Source organism: Vitis vinifera, chromosome 17 (genome assembly GCF_030704535.1).
Source record: "Vitis vinifera cultivar Pinot Noir 40024 chromosome 17, ASM3070453v1".
NCBI classification, from domain to species: domain Eukaryota; kingdom Viridiplantae; phylum Streptophyta; class Magnoliopsida; order Vitales; family Vitaceae; genus Vitis; species Vitis vinifera.
Genome location: NC_081821.1, coordinates 4,011,461 through 4,028,712, shown reverse-complemented (window position 1 = coordinate 4,028,712; position 17,252 = coordinate 4,011,461). Strand labels below are relative to the sequence as shown.

General features: G+C 38.0%; 1 protein-coding gene across 1 annotated transcript; it reads right to left on the bottom strand.

Annotated features, from left to right (window-relative positions):
• LOC100249284 (uncharacterized) lies at window positions 1–3,086 on the bottom strand. The gene is made up of 6 exons (XM_002276211.5): window positions 2,879–3,086; window positions 2,328–2,779; window positions 1,853–2,227; window positions 1,270–1,644; window positions 963–1,177; window positions 1–872 (listed from the first exon to the last, which is right to left on the bottom strand). Exons 1-6 carry the CDS (start codon window positions 3,019–3,021, stop codon window positions 627–629), a joined length of 1,806 nt encoding a protein of 601 aa, XP_002276247.1. The 5' UTR covers window positions 3,022–3,086; the 3' UTR covers window positions 1–626.
• Between the last annotated feature and the right edge of the window lie 14,166 nt (window positions 3,087–17,252).

Below are 17,252 nucleotides of genomic sequence, written 5' to 3'. Positions count from 1 at the left end.
TGAAATAAATCATAGACTATCTTCCAAAGATTATTAATGATGATGGAAGTCAATGAAGGTCATGATAACCCAACTACAAGATTAACTTTTTATAGAAATCATGAGAGGGACGCAACTCTCTGAAGTCTGAATACACCTTACATGGTTGATTATTTATTTATTCATCTTTTCCCCAAAGAAAGTGGTACCAAATGAAGCTCGGGCTCCCACCCTTTGAGTGTACCATGTGCCACCTTTTTATTCCACTGCATGTGTAGCAGCAGCTTTGCCCAAATCTCTCTCTTTTGATTCAGCTCAAAACCCTTATAGATAAACCCTAATTCAAAAGATAAAGCAAACTAAAGCTACCTCGTCTCTATCTTCGTGTTCCTTGCTTTGTCCCAGCTCTTTTCACTTTCAATGTTCATGAAATCAGAGAGCCAACCCATCTTTTCTTTCATGGATTCCATATCTTCAAAATCTATGTCACCCACATGTCATGGCTTTGATTTGTGGGTCCCCTTCCTCTCATTTTTCTTTACAGTATTTACAAAAGGGTGTGTCTGCCTTAGGATATTCATCTGCATGCAGTCACCGCACATTCATGGTCTAGTCATCAAGCAACAAATACCCAATCTATGGTGGGGTCAGTGTGCAGGGAAGAAAAGTGGTGAGGAATCTCTTTGCAGCTTCCCTTCCAAAACTCTCACTTTGCTCATCTTTTCTTCACACCAGTGTAATTGCTCTTCTGTTATGTCACTCATTCTCAAAACCCTAGACACCACTTTTATGTCTATCAGTCCCATCAGAATCTCCATTTCTTCCTCCTCCTTTAACCTTCTTTTCCTTAAGCACTTGCCAGTTCTGCGGAGATCTTTGAGCCTTAACTTCTTCTGCAGATTGAATTTTAACACCGAACTGTAAGTTTAGAAAATAATGTAGATATTTTGAATGGCTCAAAAGCAAATACCATTAATTTGTACCTTCTGATTTGCTTTCTTCATCAGATGTAGAAGAGTTGGATCAACCAAACCTTTTCGGTTCCTCTTGAACAAAGCTGCTATGATCTGGCAAGGTTTCTCCCTATCCCCCTTGAGAAAATTCATGAATGTTCTTATTCCCTCTTCTAATATAATAAGAAATGAATCTGACGAAATTCTTGACTTCAGACTTTCATCCTTTTGATCATCTTCAGAATCTTTAAAAACCAATTAATATACAGATATATTGTTAACAAAAAGAAAATTGAAGTTATCTCGAGAAACTAAAAGCACTTTGTCTTATGAGTACCTCGATATTCTGGCACTTGGAGCAGCTTTGGTGCCAAAATTCTCATCCTAGCATAAATCTCAGGTCTCTTGCCATGCTCATAGGGCTCATTCTCAATGTACCGCTGTAAAAGCACTTGGAATTGCTGAAACTGCTGGGCAATATGAGCAGGACTGCCGGGGTCACATTCACGACGCGAAGCTCTCAGGCGCTGAAAGTTCTTGTAGTTCCAATTAAGAGCTTCCCATGTTAAGCAAATTTGTGCTACATAAGCAGCTTCTAGTTCATGATACGGGTTCTGATGGGTATCTGATGATCTCTTGTTGATTGTTCCCAATTTATGAGCAATCCTCCCTGAGATTGACTTTGGACAGACTTGGATTGACCTAAGAGACTCTGTATGTAGCTATGTAAATTAAGAGTGGATTTGGAAGTAATTTTAGAAAGCGTTTATAACATTTTTAACATTTTGAATGATGAAAATTTTTAAGTATTAAAAACTTTAAAAGTGCTTCTTAAAATCACTACCAAATAGATTCTAAGTTGTTTTATAAAATGGTACGATCATAATGTAAAATAAATAAATATGTAAAGTGAAAATTACCTGTTTCCTGAAGCTTTTGGGCGCTGATCCTATCTAAGAATGTCATCTCTTCATCATACTTCTGAAACACAGTGTAAGATTCCCACTTGGGGCAACTCCTCCGGGAAGAGGACGAAAATGGATCTTCTGTCCCTGAATCCCTGAAATTAATGGAACTTCTCCATTCAGACGAGCTCTTAGAAGTAGATCCAACGGTATACGAGTCGCCACAAGTCTCTTCATTATCCTTTTCTTGGACATGAAACTTCTTAGCCTCCGATTGAGGGGGCGCAAAAATTAAGAACTTTTCATCTTTAGTGAAATTTGTAGTCTCTTCCACCTTCCCATCTTCAATTTTATCCTTACCACCTTTGGAATCTTCCTCGTCGCGTTTCTCTACAAAGGAATAAGCAACTTCAGGTGGAGTGCCAGTACTAAAATTAAAGCACTATAACTAATGGTATAAGGCTAAGGATGCCAAATATAATGCAAATACCGTCATGGGTTTCGTCATCGGCCACCAAGCCACTTTTGGTTAGATTGATGGTTATCGGCGAGGTGGGGTCACCTTCATTGGGGCCAAAATTGTATACCGCATCAGCATCAGTATCTGATGTTGGGATCTCTTCTTCAGCCTCATCTTCCTTGTCATCATGTACTTCTGATTCTTGAACCAGTGAGTTATGATCATCACTTGACTCTTCTTGGTGGAAGAAGTAGTTGTAATCGCCACGAGGAGTAGTACTACTGCTTATGGTTTCTTCATGATGCTCAAGATCTTGATCCTTCACAGGACGGTTGACAGGCAAAAACAGAAGTGATTCTCCACCATCAACTATGTCGGCCACCAGGTGATCATCTTTCTCCATGCACTCCTCCTCATGAAAATATATGTCCTCCTCTTCTTCGTCGTCCAAAAACAATCCAACTGCAGATCCATGTTGGGTCCTGCGAAAGAACAAAAGAAAAGTTAAAACACAGTATCATCTTTATGTGTCTATATGGCAAATTAATCAAGAGAAAGACCAAGAGAGAGATGGTGTAGACCTTTGGAATATTGGGTGGTTGCAGAGGAAGTGGAGGAGCTTTGCAAGCAAAATGGAGGAGAAGAAGAAGAAGAGGAAGAGAAGCTGTAAAGAACTGGAGACATTGTAGAACAGCCTAGCAAGAGCTTCTTTAGAATATGGCATTTTTTTCTTGTTGCTCACAATTGAGTTTCCTCCTAACGACCCTCTCTTACACAAAGCAAAGCAAGACTCTAGAAAAAGTTGGCCGCTTTGAATTTTAATTGCTTTCATTACACCTCTCCCCTTTTAATTCTCTAATTGGCCCTTTTCTTTTTATCAGAATGGCTACCATGTCTTCTCGCTTCCAAACTCTTAAATCTTACTCATGGTTTAATTATTAATTAAGAAAAACATATTTCTACTCAAAATGAAAACCATCTCTTTAGAAAATGCTGTAGGTGATTTTCTAACGCTATAAGTTAAATCAAAATATATTTATATTAGAAATGAACTATCTATCTGTCTATATATATGTATATATCATTTTTTAAATATTCATGAATATTTCATTTCTATCATTTATTGATTAACATAAATAGATATATTTGACTTAAAATTGTTTTGTCAATGAAATTAAGTATATTTGACCTTTCATAAATTAGAAGATGAAAATTAGATCTATATTTTTTTAAATTTATGAAACAAATTAAAATCTATAGGGTATGTTAAGGGGATGAGTATTGGTTCTTATTTTCAACCTATTTTATGTAGGACGAGGAATCATTTGTGATGCTCTTTGCATTAAAAGTTCATAAGGCTTGTATTTTAGTGTCTAATTCATACTAAAAACTCTTAATTTATAAGGAAAAGCCCAAACATATTCTCTCAAAAATATTAACAATATAAAGGTGGCCAAATCCTAGCCACATGCCCCTACAAACACGTAATGGCTTAATTATACTTTCTAAAAGAATTATTAAAATAATGTTGTTTTAAAATATTGCATATAATTAATCATCTACATAATTCAAAGTAATTTAGAAGATTTTGTAAAAGTAAAGAACAAAATTTCAGGGGTCTTGTTCATGAGTTTAGTGGAGAGAATTAGTATATAAGAGTATTAATTCTTTACCCCTTAATGGAACAAAGGGCCCTTTTAAAAGGTGAGCTTCTCTTAGGTATATTCCTAGTTGTTTCTTGTCTTTAACTTGGGCACTAAGGCTTCTGGGGACATGCTGTCTACTCATAGATATCCTAATTTATTCAACTCATTAAACCCCATAGTGATTGGGCAAGAATTCTCTCTAACACTAAGATCTGTCTCTATTAATATTCTAAAATTTCTTGATTGAAATACACCTCAAAATTGAGGGCTCCATCTAATTTATAGTTTGAGTAACTAATGATTTGCTAATTAAATCAAACAAGGTTGATGGCCATATCCAATCGGGCAAGTCCCAATCTTTGCATGCCTTGATTTGCTTTTATTTGAGGCCATCCAAATATTGGATTGCAGCTTGAGATATATAACGTTTAGGAAACTCACGATGGAGGATGCTTCTGGAGGAGTAATCCTGTTGCTTGGTCACAATTTTTCTCCCTCAATGACTGATTATAGGACGGTATGTCCCAAATTAAAGTAAAAGTTAATGTGGCTTCTATAAACTAAAGTTGGGCCATCTCAAAGTGCATTGATTGCAAATGCCACACTATGCACATATATTTTATATATCATATGTAAAATTGTTAGTATCGTTCCCCTTGCTGTTCAGCGAGGGCTTCAATGTTCAAGTCAGTAGAAGGTTATTACGTACTGACCATGAGAGCAGTTGGATTTCCCACATGACGGTATGGTCAATGGAAAGGGCAAGATTACGGTGCCACATTGTATGCAATTAATGCACATTAAATTCATAATTAGTGCAACTGACCGTCGGTTGCTGTGATCAAGTTCTGATTTATTTGCTTATGATGGCGAGGGGGTTCGAATGGTCTCCTCAGGCCAGTTGGTGCTGTTGAACAGGCCCACATGTTGCTGTTGAACGGGAAAGCCCCTCCACATTCCTCCCTTTTCTACTGTTCAGAATTGAGCAATCCTCTAGGTATAGCAATACGACCTCACTTGGGTTTAGCTAGAATCGATGGATGGATGACGCATTTCTTTGGTTGTTCATATGCTTTTTCATATGCCCCCTATCCTTACCTTAAAAAGGGTTTCCATTAATCGATTGTCCTTACTATGAATATGCTTAATGCCACGAGCTTCCTAGTGAGCCTTGTGGCGCCCCTATGATGTGGGGCATCGACATCTCAAGGACAATTCTTATTTGGTTAGTTCGGCTTTACTTTTATACCCTCAAAACATTTTGGACCCTACCTTGAAGGTGCATTTAGCCGGGTTGAGCTTCATTTACTACTCTTGTAAAATATAGGACATTACCAGGTATTAGAAGTGGTCTCTAATGTTATTGCTTTTGATTATTTGTCTATGTATACTTTCATAGTCTAACCTAACTATTGCCAACAGAGTTGTTTAACCATCGTCCAATAGGTGGCATTTGCATTCCTTATGCCAAATGACATAACTTTAAAACAAAATGCGTCTTTTGTTGTTATGAAAGCAGTTTTCTCTTTATCACTTGTGTCCATCCAAATCTGATTATATCCCAAATAAGTATTGATGAATGTCAATAATTGGTGCACTACTATTGATATATGCATGAGAGAGGGCAACTGTCCTTTGGCAAGCAGTCTTTAGGTTAGTGTAGTACACACATACTCACCATTTTTCATTCTTTTTGGGCACTACTACCATGTTCACCAACCACTTTGAATATAATACCTCGTGTATAAAACTAGCTTGTAAGAGCCCTAACACTTATTTGTTAACTACTTGATGTCTCTCACATGTGAATTTTAGTGGTTTTTACATAATTAATCATCTAGTCGTAATACATTCAAGTGATGACAGGCAACTCATAATCTATCCCTAGCATATCATAAGGGGCCTCAAGTGACACATCATTGAACTCCTTGAGCAAGTGCCACATTTGTGTTTTCTCATGGCACGATAAGAGGGAACAAATCATAACTACTTTTCTTGCACCTTTCTCCCATTAGTGCTAAAGACTCTAGGGGTTCCACAACTGGTAACTTCCTAAGTTTCTTAACTCTTAGAGCCTTTAGAATTATTAGTGGTGATATGACAATACATATGCATTGTGGCTTGGTTGTCGTATATTTCCTATATCCTTTACGGTGTATGTAGGGAAATTAATGGCTTGATTATAGGTTGACAAGGTGGTCTACATGCTATGAAGCTTTCTGTGAAACCAAGGTTTGGTTAATTTCAGTTTTGATGATAACAAAACAAGGTTTGTAACTAATATTATATTTCAAGTGTGATTAGGCAAAAAGATTTCCAAAGTGGCAATCATAAAGACAAAATTAAGCCAAAGAGAAATCAATAAGAAAAAAAAGATGATTAGAGCCAAAATATATGCTCTAATGACACATATTCGATATGATTTGTGCACCAAAGGACATTCAAATCACATAATTTGACCTAAATCAATGCTAAGACCCTAGCTATGAGTTTAATTTGTACTTTGAAAACTTATCTCAGGTTCAAGGGAAGAAAATGGTGCAAGTTGAATCACTTTAGATTTTGAAAGATTAAGAAAGGGGTAAATGAGGAAATAAGTGAGTCAAGACTCATGGACCATAAGGAAAGGCAAGATGAGGATATCATGAGTTTAAAAGATGAGAAATGACCATTATGAAGTAAGAAAGAAAGCAAGAAAACATGGCAACATGGAAATTTAGAACTCAAAAATCTGGTAGTAATATACACTTTGAATTTGAGGATAAATTTAGAGTACTTACCAGAGTCTATTTTATATATACTATATATCATTTTGAATCTCGGGAAGTCAAAAGTTCAACGCTTCAAATGATGTGCAAATTGGAGCTGAAATGAAGAAGTTATGACCATTGGAAGATAACTGCACCAAGCTGAAGGGTCATTTCGAAATGATTTCGAAATCCAACTTATGAATTCGAAATCCAACTTGTAAATTCGAAATTCACTTCGAAATGATACCAATTTCGAATTCACCCACTACCACTTTGATGTTTCGCCTCCTCTACCTCGGGAATTGCATATAGGGTACTCCATCTGCCCTAAGTGGACCCTACACGGCTAGAAATCACAATTTTATTATTTTTTTAATCATTTTTAGGAAATTATTTTGTAATAAGTGGTCAATGAGAGTGTGTCACATGTTAGGTAATTGATGATATTATATAAACTTTCTTAATTCTAAGTTTTAGGGATCTTGAATTTTTTTTCCGGAGAGTTTGACATTGAAGATGAAAGAAGATGAAAACTTTTGTTTGTTTTCTTTTTATTCTTTATTAAAAATATTGTTTAAGTTCTTTTGATTCAATTATGGATTTTTACCCTATTATGGATTGTGAATGTGACATCACCCCCATGAGAGGCTAAGAACCAACTTCGGGCTTAAAGTATGAAAACCTAAGGGGTAGAAAACTTATAGGGACAATGGGTTAATTATTATAACAATGAGATTAATTATTGGTTGGGTGACAATTTATCATTTTTTTTAATCCTATACTTGTGAGTTCGTTTAGGGAATGATACGGTAGGTTATTACCTGATACTAGTGATTCTTGGTAATTCTTGATCATTAGTTATCCTCATCTTCCCTATCGTTATTTGCCCCAAAACAAAACTATAAGGACTAGGAAGGGTTAAAAAGTCAAATCTTAAATTGGTAATCAATTTCATTCATTTGATGGTTGTAGAAATCTGTTTTAAAAATGAAAAATTAGGTTTCGAATGCAATTTTGAGTTATAGAACTCAATTTGATCGCGAGCAGCTAAGGATCCCAAAACCCTAAGATCATATTACTTAAAAGACCCTTGTTTTCTCTAATTTCTATACCCTAGGTTGGATTGTGGAAAACCCCAAACTTAAATCAATCGAATTTAAAATCAATATCCATTTTGTTATTAATTTAATTTCTTTTACTTAGTTTCACATTATTCTCATATTGTTTTTCACTTTAAGATTTAAAAGAAAGCAATTCAATTATTCTAGTGTTGACAATTTCCATAAGCCAGTCATTGAGAACGATACCCGGAATACTACAAAATTCGTAGTGACTCTTTTTCTAGTTTTTCTTGACCAAAATTACTACATAAAAAGACTAAGTATTTTGGTACAATAGAGAAGTTCAGTCAGAAGACTTCAAAGAGAAGTTCTTTTTAAGACCCAAGCTTCATAAGATCTCTTTGTAAGGTTGTTGGTGCATTAGGTTTTTTTCATGCATTACATTCTTTACTTATGCACCAAAATCATCCAAGAGTTATTTCGTTTTAAATCCTTTAAAATTGGATGATTTCATGTTTTCAACTAAAACCTTGTGTCAAATGTTTTCCAAACTTGTTTAAAAGGTTTTAAGTTGAAGAGAATGGTTGTTGAGCCAAAAATGGCTCAACCGATTGAACCGGTCAAGGAATAAGTCGACCTCTAACTCAACCAGTCGAGGAATAGGTCGACCCCTAACTCAACCGGTCTAGGAATAGGTCGACCCCCAGCTGAATTGGTCGAGAGGTACAAAAAACCTTCTCTCTCTTCTAGAACAATTGTTCAATTGGTCAAAGTTAAACCTCAATCGATCAACGTTGAACCTGAATCGATTGAGGTTGAGCCTCAACCGATTGAGGTCCAGTCAAGAGGCGGTTGAGGTCCAACAGTCACCTGCCAAACATTAAATGCTAACGGCTAGTCAATCGGTCAACCCCCAACTCGATCGGTCAAACCCCCAACGGCTAGTTTGGTTGTTTTCTTCTATAAAAAAACTCCAATCTTTATTGTTTCATGAGCTTAACCTTCCTAAATCTTTCTTGAATATATTTGAGTCTTGGGAGAGTGTTTTTTAGTGCACAATTGTTCTAAAACTTGCATATCTTTAGTGCATCATTCAATCCTAGTTTTTTTACATCATTTGAGCCTAAAGTTTTGTAGTAGGATTTTGTGAAATTATTTGTATATCTTTGAGAGGAAGAATCTAAGTGTGAGGTATCAATTTAGAATTCTCAAGTGTGGGGTATCTTTTGAGAGGTTGTTCAAGAGTGGGTATCTCTTGAGGATTGTAAAGGGTGCTTGAAGTCAAAAGTCCAAGATGGTGGACTAGAACCATAATCCAATTGTATTGTTTGAAGGTTTGGTTTGGAAGCCTTGAAATATTGGAGCCTTAAGCTTGGGATTGAAGTTAGAGGAGAGTGGACATAGGCCGAGTTGCGCCAAACCACTATAAAAATCTTGTGTTTGTATTCTCTCTTCCCTATTATTTTAATTTATATGCAATTATTTTTATATTGTTTTATTATATATTTGCATATAATTATCTTTTGCATTCACATAATTTAAATTTACAAAAAGAGACCATCATCTTATTCACCCCCCTCCCCCCCTCTCTTTAAGGCGATTACCATAGATTTGATTAATAGCCTAATTTTTCTAACACCTTCCTATTATGATGTTTTCATGATCGAAAATCGTGTGTGCAAGATAACGGGTCCTCATTTTACGAGAAATGTGACTTCACCTAATGGTTTGCAGGGTATCCCATTGAAGCCTACCAATGGGTATAGATTGGGTATTGTTACCTTTCCCTCTATGATATTCACATGTAATTATTGTTATGGACCCAGTATTTCCCTAAGCTCGTGTGATACTAAGACAAGCCAAGACACTTGATCTTATTAAGTCAATCTTACTCCCGACGCTTAACTTGTTAGGTTAAGATCTACACGACTTGGAAGCTTTAGAAGGTATAGTAGAAAACACTTAAAAAAATGGAAGCTTTTATTGCTCTTAAGGATGCTTTATAAGTGCTTAGGAAACTCGTTTACTTGGTGCCTTGGCCAAATGAGGGTCTCACCTATTTATAGGCACCTTAGGAAGTCTTTAGAACCTTGTTGAGTTCCTTACAAATCAAGAATAATCTAGAAGCTCCTACATTAATTTATGTACAAGATGACTTTGGAAGACTTTAGAACACCCCGTATTATTCCAATGGTCTCCTACCCAAGTGTGGAGATGTGTGGACATCTCTAACCTTCTCTAGAAGCTTCCACACTCTTCCACCTTGTAGTTAAGTGTGGATGTCTCCAGGGGTCTTAAAAACTTCCTGCTCCGATATATAAGCCCATGGGGAGGATCATTTGAAGCATTTTGTGACATTATGCTGACTTCTAAAACAGGTCAATTAAACTAACAAGATCAATTAGGCCTTGTTGAACCTCATTGTTACCAACTCTTAACTTAATGACGAGGGATTTTTGTATCAAGACCATGATATGCTAAATGTTAGTTTAAAAGAAACACAAGGCATAGTTACAATGTGTGGTAGCTCATTAAGTTTATGTTGAAAATTTCAAATCTTTTAGTGGTCTATTGTTAGCCCTTTGACTCAAAGTATGCGACACAAAGGCCTCATAGGACGACACCTTGGCTCTATGAGTGGCCTATGATCAAGGTAAGGTAAGATGAAGCCTATTGAGGGAAACAAGCGACATGAGCCTAACTTGGCCAAAATTCAAGGGTTGAATTTTGGCATGTCGGTATTTTTTCTTTGAAGAAGAACCTAACTCAAGAAAGACAAGGTGACATGGGCACACCTAGGTGCTTACATGAGCAAGACACATGGGATAAGTCTTGTAGCACCCATGCATGGGCTTCATGACACATGGTGGTGTGTAACCCATGGCCACAATGACACGAGGTGCGACATAGTCTTCATTTCTAATGGTAGCATAAGGATGTAATGCCTTGCGCAATGAGGTAGCTTGATGAGCCATGTACATAATGTCATGGTTTGTTGTAACACCAAAATGAACTTGGGTGAGGCATGGCGATGTGGCATCAATGATGCTGACTTAAACATGACATTTAATGCTTGGCACAATGCCTTATGTGCAAAGATGAAAAGTCATGGGTGCAATGTTATGACTTGTTGTTGCACTAAGAAGAGGGTTTGGGCAAAACATGGAGTCATATCAACAATAAGAGGGATGCATGAGTAGCTTGCCTTGGCAGAGATGTGATTGGAACACATGAGTATGACTGGTTGGCATGCTCAAGGAGTAACAAGGGCCTAGAAATGCACATAGTAAGTTGATAGGGCATGTTGTGAGGTGTGTAGGCCACGAGTGAGCTTGACACACTCAAAGGCTGCATAGAGAGCATGCACTAGGTTGCTTAAGGACACTACATCAGGATGGTAAGACATGTTCTAAGGGGTGTAGGCTAATTAAGAGAGGGCTTGACACACACATGGGTTGCATAGACAACATGCAGTAGGTTGCCTAGAGATGCTACAACAAGTTGGTGAGGCATGTTATAAGGAGTGCAGGCCAAGGGAGGGCTTGGCATATGATTACTACTCAAAAAGTGCTATTTGATAGCCTTTAATTAATCCTTTTTAACACTTTTGAGTAGTAGTTTAGGCCTTTTAACTCAATTGACATGTTAAGGATCCTTTAAAGCAATTTTGATCACTTTGTGTAAGTTTTGGTGTTCTTGTTAGTATTTTGATCACCAAAGCAAGTCAAGAATGAGGAGAGCTATGAGGAATCTTGGGCAAAGCTTAGAATTCAATTGCCAAGAGTGAATCCGGATTGCAAGGAGAAAAAGCAAAGAGGATCAGTCATGGAGCATATTCTTGATGACAGTCGTAGCAGCCACTTTTGGAGCACTTTCTGAAGTCCAAATGATGCAAGCTATATACCATTTCAAAGCTCAGGAAGTCAACAATCCAATGCTTCAAACGGTGCATGATTCGGAGTTGAAACGAAGAAGTTGCAGCCATTACAAGCCAGTCACTCTAAAGTGTTGCGGAATCAGCCTTTTGTTGCGAGAATTTCGCAACACTTTTGTACAGTAAGGTGTTTCTCCTTCTGACGATGCACGAACCATGCCGCGAGAAGGGAGCTGGAAACTTCAAGATGGAAGCCAACTTTGCAGCCTGGTGAAGATAGCTCGGTCTTGCGAAATAATTTCGCAGCCCTCTTGGGTGTCTGCGAAATTTCGCAGACCTCACTTTTCTCCTGCGAAATGGCTCCGGAAGCCTCCCGAAGCTTGCTACCGACATTGGGAGATATTTTCCATTAGATTTTTGTTGTCTAAATTCCAAAATACTCCTTGTAAACCACCAATTACATGATTCCTTAGTTTTTAAGTTAGTAAAAAGACCAAATATCTATGTAATAATTAGTTTTATATTGCTTTGATATAAATACCTCTCGGGAGCATGTTCTCAGAGAGGAGTTCCTTCTGAAAACCATTTGGTAAGCAAGTAAAGTCTTTTCTTTCTACTGCCTTACCTTCTCACTTTGTATTTTCATTTTATTTCTAAGTTATGAATTCTCTGAGGAGTTTTCCCCAGAGAATGAGTAACTAAACCTCCAATTCCTTGGAGCTAAGGGTGCCGGGGAAGGTTCCAAGTGCAAAAATGCAAAGCTTTGTGGTTTTAGTTTTTAATGAAGAGGAAGTGAAATCCTTTAGTGATTTCAATGTTTTTAGTTAACTTAAAACACCTTAGAGTCACCTGGGCCAACACTTGGTAAGGCAAGTGATTTCCAACCATGGAAATGCACTAGTTTACCCCTTGCGAGCCTCTGGTAGGTGACTTCAAGGTAGGATTTTCTGGAATTACCAACACTTGGTAAGCTTTTGGACTCCTAGGAGACATCCATTAGTTATCTCTTGCGAGTTTGTGAAGGGAAGTCCAAGGTTAAAGATCACCTTGAATGGTAAGTGCTCGTGAGAGGCATGAACCATTGCAAGTTGTATCAGTGAGAGAATTAAAGTGAAATCTAATTGAAGGAGTCTCTGTACATCACCGGTTAGAGAATTGACTATAAGTTGAATCTCTAATGCGAGGAAATGAACCATCTGACCGGAGCTATGTCTTTTGCATGAGGAACCACCCCAGTGAACCTAAATCTCCAAGGAATGTTTTTCTTCCTAAATTATTCCAAACTTCTGTTAAGTTAGGTAGTTTAAGTCTAAACCTTTACCAATCAAACTTTGTGTTTTATTTCTTAAACTAACCGTGAAATGAAACAAAACCAATTCACTTGGAATTGGTATCCTTGACTGCTTGTTAATTTATTCATTCCCAGTGAACGATCCTTAGAGCCACTATACTATAGTAGCTTTGTATTTGCTACCCTAGTGTATGGTGTTATAGGTATAAATTTTGTTGATCACTTCCTCAATCAAGGAGCACCAGCTGAACACAAATCAGCTGAGACACCAATTGAGCATGAGTCAAATGGCGCCGTTGCCGGGGAATGAGTGTCAAGTTCATTGTGATACCATTTTTGAGCACTTGTGATTTTCATCACAAGTTGGTAAAGTTTCTTTCACTTTATTAATTTTCATTCTTTCTTTGTTTATTTATAATCTAAGTTTATCTTTTTAAATTTTAGTCTAGTTTAATTTTGCTATTGTAGTCCTCTGTTTTTGTGTCCTCTGTTTTCATTTTTTTAGTTGCAGCTGAATACTAGTTGTGTATGCCCAAGTGGATACGAGACATTGGAGGTAGGCTTGTTAAGTGTGATACACCTCAGAGAGGAGAATTGGAAGTAATCTTGAATATCATGGAGGCTGCACCTGAAGATCAGCATAGTCACCAAGGTCGTCAAGACAATCTCAATGAATTCAGATCAATGAGGGACCGTATGCATCCACCTCGTATGAGTGCACCATCATGTATAGTGCCCCCTACAGAGCAGCTAGTGATCAGACCATATCTTGTTCCACTTCTACCAACTTTCCATGGGATGGAAAGTGAGAATCCGTATGCACACATCAAGGAATTTGAAGATGTTTGTAATACATTCCAAGAGGGAGGAGCTTCAATTGACTTGATGAGGCTTAAGTTATTTCCTTTTACTTTAAAAGATAAGGCCAAAATTTGGCTTAATTCTTTAAGGCCAAGGAGTATCCGCTCTTGGACTGATTTACAAGCTGAATTCCTCAAGAAATTTTTTCCTACTCATAGAACAAATGGCTTGAAAAGGCAAATTTCAAACTTCTCAGCTAAAGAGAATGAGAAATTCTATGAGTGTTGGGAAAGATACATGGAAGCTATAAATGCTTGTCCTCACCATGGCTTTGATACTTGGCTACTGGTGAGTTATTTTTATGATGGTATGTCCTCCTCAATGAAGCAACTCCTCGAGACAATGTGTGGAGGAGATTTCATGAGCAAAAATCCAGAGGAAGCTATGGATTTCTTGAGCTATGTAGCTGATGTTTCAAGGGGATGGGATGAACCAACCAAAGGAGAAGTGGGAAAGATGAAGTCTCAGTTGAATGCTTACAATGCAAAGGCTGGGATGTATAATTTAAAAGAAGATGATGACATGAAAGCAAAGTTGGCAGCTATGACAAGAAGATTGGAGGAGCTGGAGCTGAAAAGAATGCATGAAGTGCAAGCTGTTGCTGAAGCACCAGTGCAAGTGAAGTTGTGTCCCAATTGTCAATCGTTTGAACATTTGGTAGAGGAATGCCCTGCAATTTCAGTTGAAAGGGAAATGTATAGAGATCAAGCAAATGTTGTTGGACAATTCAGGCCCAATAACAATGCTCCTTATGGAAATACTTACAATTCAAGTTGGAGGAATCATCCAAATTTCTCATGGAAGGCCAGAGCAACTCAATACCAACAGCCGGATCCACCAACTCAGCAATCTTCAAGTATTGAACAAATAATAGCTAATCTCAGCAAGGTAGTGGGAGATTTTGTGGGAAAGCAAGAAGCCACCAATGCTCGAGTGGATCAAAGAATGGACAGAGTGGATCAAAGAATGGACAGAATGGAGAGTATGTTGAACAAAAGAATGGATGGAATGCAAAATGATATGAATCAAAAGTTTGATAACATCCAATATTCAATTTCAAGGCTTACAAATTTGAATACACTGCAAGAAAAGGGAAGATTTCCTTCTCAACCTAACCAAAATCCCAAAGGTGTCCATGAAGTGGAAAGCCTTGAGGGAGAATCATCACAGGTGAAAGATGTGAAAGCTTTGATCACTCTAAGGAGTGGTAAGAAAATTGAGCAGCCAACACCCAAGCCACATGTTGAGAAAGAAGAAGAGATAAAGAAAGGGAAGGAAATGGAAGATAAAGGCAGTGAGATCAGTGAAGAAAAGAAGGACTCTGATGCAACAATGAAAGTAATTCCAGAGAAGGAGCTTCTGAAGGAAGAAATGCTGAAGAAATCAACTTTTCCACCTTTTCCTCAAGCATTACAGGGGAAAAAGGGGGTTAGAAATGCAGCTGAAATCCTAGAAGTATTGAGACAAGTGAAAGTTAATATTCCACTGCTGGATATGATCAAACAAGTTCCAACGTATGCAAAATTCCTAAAGGACTTGTGTACTATCAAGAGAGGGTTGACTGTAAACAAGAAAGCCTTCTTGACTGAGCAAGTAAGTGCAATCTTACAGTGTAAGTCTCCTTTGAAGTACAAAGACCCTGGAAGTCCTACCATTTCAGTCATGATTGGAGGAAAGGTAGTGGAGAAAGCCTTGCTAGACTTGGGAGCAAGTGTGAATTTGCTTCCATACTCTGTCTACAAGCAACTGGGACTTGGAGAGTTGAAGCCAACATCAATCACTTTATCTTTGGCAGATAGATCAGTGAAAATTCCAAGAGGAGTAATTGAGGATGTATTGGTTCAAGTAGATAATTTCTACTATCCTGTAGATTTTGTTGTTCTTGATACTGATCCTACTGTAAAGGAAGCTAATTTAGTTCCTATCATCCTTGGAAGGCCATTTCTTGCTACTTCAAATGCAATCATCAACTGTAGAAATGGGCTTATGCAACTCACTTTTGGTAATATGACACTGGATCTAAATATTTTCTATATGTCTAAAAAGCAAATCACTACAGAAGAAGAAGAGGGTCCAGAAGAGCTATGTATTATTGATACTTTGGTGGAGGAGCACTGCAATCAACATATGCAAGATAAGTTGAATGAAAGTCTTGAGGATATTGAGGAAGGTTTTTCTGAATCTCCTATTGGGCTTGCTACTCTACACAGTTGGAGAAAGATAGAAGGAATTCTACCTCTGTTCAATGAAGAAGAGGAGGCAGCTGTTGAAAAAGAAATTCCAAAACTCAATCTGAAGCATTTACCTATGGAGCTGAAATACACATACCTTGAAGAAAATAATCAATGTCCTGTCGTAATATCTTCATCTCAAACCAAGTCTCAAGTGAAGGATGCAAGCTTCAAATGGGATCCGGGCAAACTGAATCAGGAAGGGCAAAAAGTTCTGATGTATGACACAAGACTCCATATCTTTCCTGGGAAGCTTAAGTCAATGTGGATTGGTCCATTTGTTATTCACCGAGTATATTCCAATGGAGTGGTGGACTTATTGAATTCCAATGGCAAGGACAGCTTTAGAGTCAATGGATATCGTCTTAAGCCGTTCATGGAGTCATTCAAATCAGAAAAGGGGGCAATCAACCTCCTTGAGCCTCAAAAAGCCTAAGTGAAATGGGTTTGCTGGACGTGGTTTAACCACAGTCCAAAATTTTTGTAAATTTTGTAAATTTTCAAGTTGTTTCTATGCTTTTAATCTTAGTTTTTGATCTTAAATCATGTTTTTAGGTGTGTTTTAATCGTTTTATATGATCCCAGGCGGAAGAAATTTCAAGGGGATTGAAAAGAAAAAAAATCGGGTCGAAATTGGAGCCGAAACAGAGCAAAAACAGGGGAAAAACAGAGCTCTGCGAAATTTCGCAGGGTGAAGGAAACCTCTGCGAAATTGGCGTTTTGTTGCCAACCCATTCCGCAGCACTGTAGAAGCCTCTGCGAAGGTATTTCGCAGCTGCGAAAGTGAATTTGGCACACGAGTGCCACTTCGCAGTACAGTAGTACCCATTTCGCAGCTGCGAAACTCATTGCGAAATGGAAAAGCGTGATTTCGCACCAAAAGTCCCATTCCGCAGGGCATTTCACAATTGCGAAAGTGGTTTTGGCACACGAGTGCCACTCCGCAACACAGTGACATCAATTTCGCAACTGCGAAACTCACTGCGAAGTTGCTGCGAAAATGGCAAGTTGCTGCGAAATTGGCGTTTTGTTGCGAAACGTAAACTGACCCCTGGGCTTCCGTTTTTTCCTATTTATACCGGCCAAAAGTGCTGCGAAAAGGGTTTCAAAAATCAGAGCACCATTCTCGCAGCCCCTTCATCTTCTTCGCCAAGCCGCGCCGTCCGTGTCTCCGGTCGTCTTCTCCGTTCAGCAGCGCCGGCCAAAGTTTCGGTATTCCAAAATGGCACGAACGCGAGGGG